This window comes from Engraulis encrasicolus, chromosome 1 (genome assembly GCF_034702125.1).
Source record: "Engraulis encrasicolus isolate BLACKSEA-1 chromosome 1, IST_EnEncr_1.0, whole genome shotgun sequence".
Lineage (NCBI taxonomy): Eukaryota > Metazoa > Chordata > Actinopteri > Clupeiformes > Engraulidae > Engraulis > Engraulis encrasicolus.
The window spans coordinates 48668355-48673354 of NC_085857.1; the positions used below are offsets into that span (position 1 = coordinate 48668355).

At 40.7% G+C, this 5000-nt stretch overlaps 2 protein-coding genes across 11 annotated transcripts in view; both read left to right on the forward strand.

Moving 5' to 3' along the window:
* Positions 1 to 36, forward strand: part of LOC134457882 (complement C3-like) — a 42318-nt gene extending 42282 nt beyond the window's left edge. Inside the window, exon 42 of the mRNA XM_063209886.1 lies at positions 1 to 36. This exon is cut by the window's left edge and continues 1365 nt beyond it. The gene's annotated coding sequence lies outside the window, so the exon portion shown is untranslated.
* A 532-nt stretch (positions 37 to 568) lies between these two features.
* LOC134453800 (complement C3-like) overlaps positions 569 to 5000 on the forward strand; it is a 14305-nt gene continuing 9873 nt past the window's right edge. For 9 of the 10 annotated variants that reach the window (XR_010035771.1, XR_010035772.1, XR_010035770.1 and 6 more), the window contains exons 1-5: positions 569 to 665; positions 1883 to 2009; positions 3849 to 4044; positions 4300 to 4468; positions 4865 to 4935. Coding sequence is in view for 7 of the 10 variants with exons in the window: in XM_063204551.1 (XP_063060621.1) it covers positions 1903 to 2009; positions 3849 to 4044; positions 4300 to 4468; positions 4865 to 4935 (543 nt within the window). In the remaining 3 variants the exon portion in view is untranslated. Of the gene's footprint in view, positions 666 to 1765; positions 2010 to 3848; positions 4045 to 4299; positions 4469 to 4864; positions 4936 to 5000 lie in introns of those variants that run through there. The other variant, XM_063204557.1, reaches the window with a different exon arrangement.

A 5000-nucleotide genomic window follows, 5' to 3' on the forward strand; every position in this document is an offset into this window, starting at 1 on the left:
CATCTGATTTTGAAAAAAATCTTTGTATTAAATGTGACCGCAAATTAACATAGCTAATGTGTGTCATTTTTGTTATCGTTTTTTGTTTTTCTAGTGTGTGTCTATGAGAGAGAGAGAGAGAGAGAGAGAGAGAGAGAGAGAGAGAGAGTGTGTGCGTGTGTGCGTGTGCGTGTGTGCGTGTGCGTGTGCGTGTGTTTACAAGTGTGTGTGTGTGTGTGTGTGTGTGTGTGTGTGTTCTGTGATAGTTGGAGTGGGGGGTTTGGGAATTGGTTTGTTTGGTCAAAGTTCTTCAACCTACTTTCCCAGCGGAGTTATTGATTGCTTTGAGTAAAAAAATAAATTTAAAAAAAGATTAAAAGGGGAAAAACACTGTAGACTTGACATCACAACACACTGGATCCTAAATTACTAAAGACTACTTTATCACTTTGAATTGAACACATAACATTGCTCAATAGAACATACTTCTTCCTTCCAAACTAAAGTTGTCAAACAACAACTTACGAAACGTAGCTGCTGTGCTAATTTTACTGGAGTCAGCCCTGTGGAGGCAAACCGACTGGCCAAATTACCCAATGCCCACACACAGCCTCTGGGAAAGTCCAGAGTTGTTGAAATGACTTTCACAAATCTTTGAGAGGGGTTGAACAGTGACGCTGAGAGAGGTAAAACACTGTTTTATAGTTAATATCCTCTTAACATCCTCTTGAGGTGAAAGATTTTTTTAAATATTGTGCAGGATTTACGGGTGTTATCCTTCCATACCGGCTACAGTATATCACGAAAGTGAATACACCCCTCACAGTTTTGCAGATTTTTGAGTATATCTTTTCATAGGAAAGCATTACAGAAATGTAACTTTGACACAATGATTAGTGACCTTTTAACAACATATTTAACTGCTTAAATTTCTTGTTCACTCAGAAAAAAAAACAAAATACAGCCATTAATGTTTGAACATGTACTCACAAAAGTGAGTACACCCCAGATTAAAATCCGGTAGAGAAGGGGCTATGTTGGCTCGAATTGTCTCAAAATGAAACGAAATGAAAAGGGATGACAAGGGAGGTCATCAGTGTGCGTTTCAACCTTTCTTTGAACAAGAAGAACAAGTGAACAAGAAATTTAAGCGGTTAAATATGTTGTTAAAATTGTGTCAAAGTTACATTTCTGTAATGCTTTCCTATGAAAAGATATACTCAAAAATCTGCAAAACTGTGAGGGGTGTATTCACTTTCGTGATATACTGTATGTTATAAAATCTGTAACTCAGTGACTGGGACATACAGAGCTGTTAAAGCAGAATGTTGAGAAGGTTGAGCACTGATATCGTGGTAGGCACCTAACACTCAATATTTCACACTACACACTCTGTATGCTTACTGCAAGTACAATCAGCTGATTTTTAAAAAAAAACCTGAACTACGATGTAACTGTAGTTGTAAATTGTTTAACCTTTGAGTTACACGATCACACACATAGGCCTACACACACATAGTTACGAAGATGTCGAAAAGGCTTTGATGTGTAGCTTACTTTAAGCCCCACACAAAGGGTCGATGAGCAAGTCTGGAGTGTCTTGAAAGAGAGGTCTGAGAGCACTCAGAGGCAGACAAAACGTAGGAAAAAGATTTATATAAAAGCTTAGAAAATGAGTCATATATGAACTACGTATGCAGTTAGTGTATTGTTGCATACTGTAAAAGTGGCCCATGACTCATTTCATCATACAGTAAGGCACACATACATCTATGCAGTACATGGAATGGGTATGACTGTCTGCTTACCTATATTGCACATACTAAAATAGGACATTTCTTATAAAAGATTTGATCAGATTTGTATAGCCATGTAAGATTAAAATATATTTTGAAATGGGAAGTGTCCAGCTCAATAGGGTGGATGGACGGACGGATGAACAAACATTTTGGTATGCAGCAGGTGGTGATGGAGGTGTGGCTGGTTGTTGCCATCCTCTATCTTCCCACTCTCACGCAATGCAGCCCACTGTGAGTACTGAGATGTGATCTGTCTGTCTGTCTGTCTGTCTGTCTGTCTGTCTGTCTGTCTGTCTGTCTCTCTCTCTCTCCTCAGGGCTCAGTACAAATACATTTCAAACATACAGTATGTATATAGGATGCATTTAGCAATGCAATGCAATAAAATGTAATGCAATGCCCGTCAATGTCCGTGAACAAGCTCTTCTTTTGATCATGTCCTTGAAAAACGCCTTGCCTACAGGCCCAAAACTACACTGGAGGCCCCCCTGGACATTACAGTTATGAACTAGACTGCCTGTGCAGTCGCCTTCGACTGCTTGAGGTATATCCCCGAAACGCGACGCTTCCAGTCCCCCATCATTCCTACCACTCCCGTCCACCATTTCGTAAACGTATATGATACATACAGACGTGACATGACGTGCATAGGCTTAAAACCAAACGACTATTGTGAAAATGAAGCAAAAAATGGGGCACATGGTAATACTGTTTTAATGGTTCAGTGGATATACCACATTTGGTACAGTGTAATAACCAGTGTAACAATATTTAATACAATGTGATACCAGTGTAACACCGCCATTTTTTTTACTTACATCATGTGTTTGTGCGTAAGTGGTATTACATGGTATTGCATATTGTTACACTGGTATTACACTATATTACATGGTATTGCATACTATTACACTCGTTATTACACTGTACCTGATATTGCATATTGTTACACTGGTATTACACTAGTATTACATGGTATTAAATATTGTTACATTGGTTATTACACTGTACCTAATATGGTAGATTCACTGAAATGGTGAACCATTAAAATAAGATGTTACCGGGCAAATCAATCCACCCAGTCAGAAGTTATGGGCCAAATGAAAATTCCGCCATTTTGAAAGTGTTGTCTTCCAAACTCGAATCAGTTCATGAACCTACCCTAGAGCATTCACACACAAAATCTGAGACAAATCCATCCACCCGGTCAGTAGTTATGGGCCAAACAAAAATTCGGCCATCTTGAATTCAGCCATCTTGAAAGTGTTGACCTCCAAACTCGAATCAGTTCATGAACCTACCCTAGAGCATTCACACACCAAATCTGGGACAAATCCATCCACCCGGTCAGAAGTTATGGACCAAACAAAAATTCGGCCATCTTGAATTCAGCCATCTTGAAAATGTTGACCTCCAAACTCGAATAAGTTCATGGACCTACCCTAGAGCATTCACACACCAAATCTGGGACAAATCCATCCACCCGGTCAGAAGTTATGGACCAAACAAAAATTCGGCCATCTTGAATTCAGCCATCTTGAAAGTGTTGACCTCCAAACTCGAATCAGTTCATGAACCTACCCTAGAGCATTCACACACCAAATCTGGGACAAATCCATCCACCCGGTCAGAAGTTATGGACCAAACAAAAATTCGGCCATCTTGAATTCAGCCATCTTGAAAGTGTTGACCTCCAAACTCGAATCAGTTCATGAACCTACCCTAGAGCATTCACACACCAAATCTGGGACAAATCCATCCACCCCGGTCAGAAGTTATGGACCAAACAAAAATTCGGCCATCTTGAATTCAGCCATCTTGAAAGTGTTGACCTCCAAACTCGAATCAGTTCATGAACCTACCCTAGAGCATTCACACACCAAATCTGGGACAAATCCAAACATCCGTTCAAAAGTTATCGCGTTAACACGAAAGACCTTACGCGGCGGCGGCGGAGGCGGCGGCGGCGGACGCGGCGGCGGTGCACGCAAAACCATTACATCCCCGACGCTCCGCGTTTCGGGGATATAATTAGTAGTAAACCTCTCACCTTTCTCATCTAACCTCCTGTAGGTTTGTAATGTCGGCTCCTAACCCGCTGAGGGTGGGCGCCCCAGAGAAGGTGTTTGTGGAGGCACAGGATTACGCTGGAGGTGCTTTTGACATCACAGTCAGGGTGAAAGACTTCCCATTCAAGACCAAGCTGTTGGCCGAGCAGACATTACAGCTAAGCCAGAACAACAACTATCAAGCACTGGCAGAAATCACAGTGAGTGTATATACTATATTGCACAATAAAATGATTCATGCACATGCCAATAGAAGTACAAAAAAAAAACAGAATGAATGAAATGAATGAATCCTTTATTACCCCGAAGTGAATTACTAGTTTAATTTAGGCTGAGGGCATACTGCACCATTAAATATGAGAGTGCTGCCTTTTGTTTTGTTGAATTTAGGTCAGGGACATACTTTACCACAATGACAGTGCTGTCTTTTGTTTCCTGAATTTACTCTCTGCTAGATCCCGATGGGAGATGGTGTCTTCGATGACGACAGAGGCGTAAACCAGTATATGTATCTGATAGCCCAGTTTCCAGGGAAGGTGATGGAGAGAGTGGTGCTGGTGTCTTTCCAGTCCGGATACATCTTTGTACAGACTGACAAGACCATATACACACCATCCAGCACTGGTCAGCATATTTATTCTTTTCCCTATTATATGTATATCTTACTAAGGCATGTCCATATATGATACTTTGTAGTCGGTGTGGTATTTCAACCACAAACCAGTGAGTTGGCCATGAAAGCACAAAAAAAATATTTATCAAATCTACCAAGTTGCTATCATACTTCACTTGAGTTGCCCCTTTGTGCAGATGGCACGCCGGCAGACCGTTCACTCTTTGCTTATAATGCTCAAGTACATAATAACAACTTTACAATGACCTCAAGATTAAGACAATTGTGGTGACAGTAAGGTTATTACTGTACATAGGGTCTGCCCAAAGGGGTTAACCTTGAAAATGAATCTTGATGGATTTCACATCTGACGCAGGACAACTTTTTTTTTATTATTTCTTCTGCAGTTCGCTATAGAATCTACAGCCTGGATGTCTCCATGAAACCTTCAGAAGAGCCAGTAACTGTGGATGTAGTGGTCAGTAAATAATGTTATTAATCATTTAGTTAGTGAGCAAATGGCCTGTTGTCATGGTTCCAAGT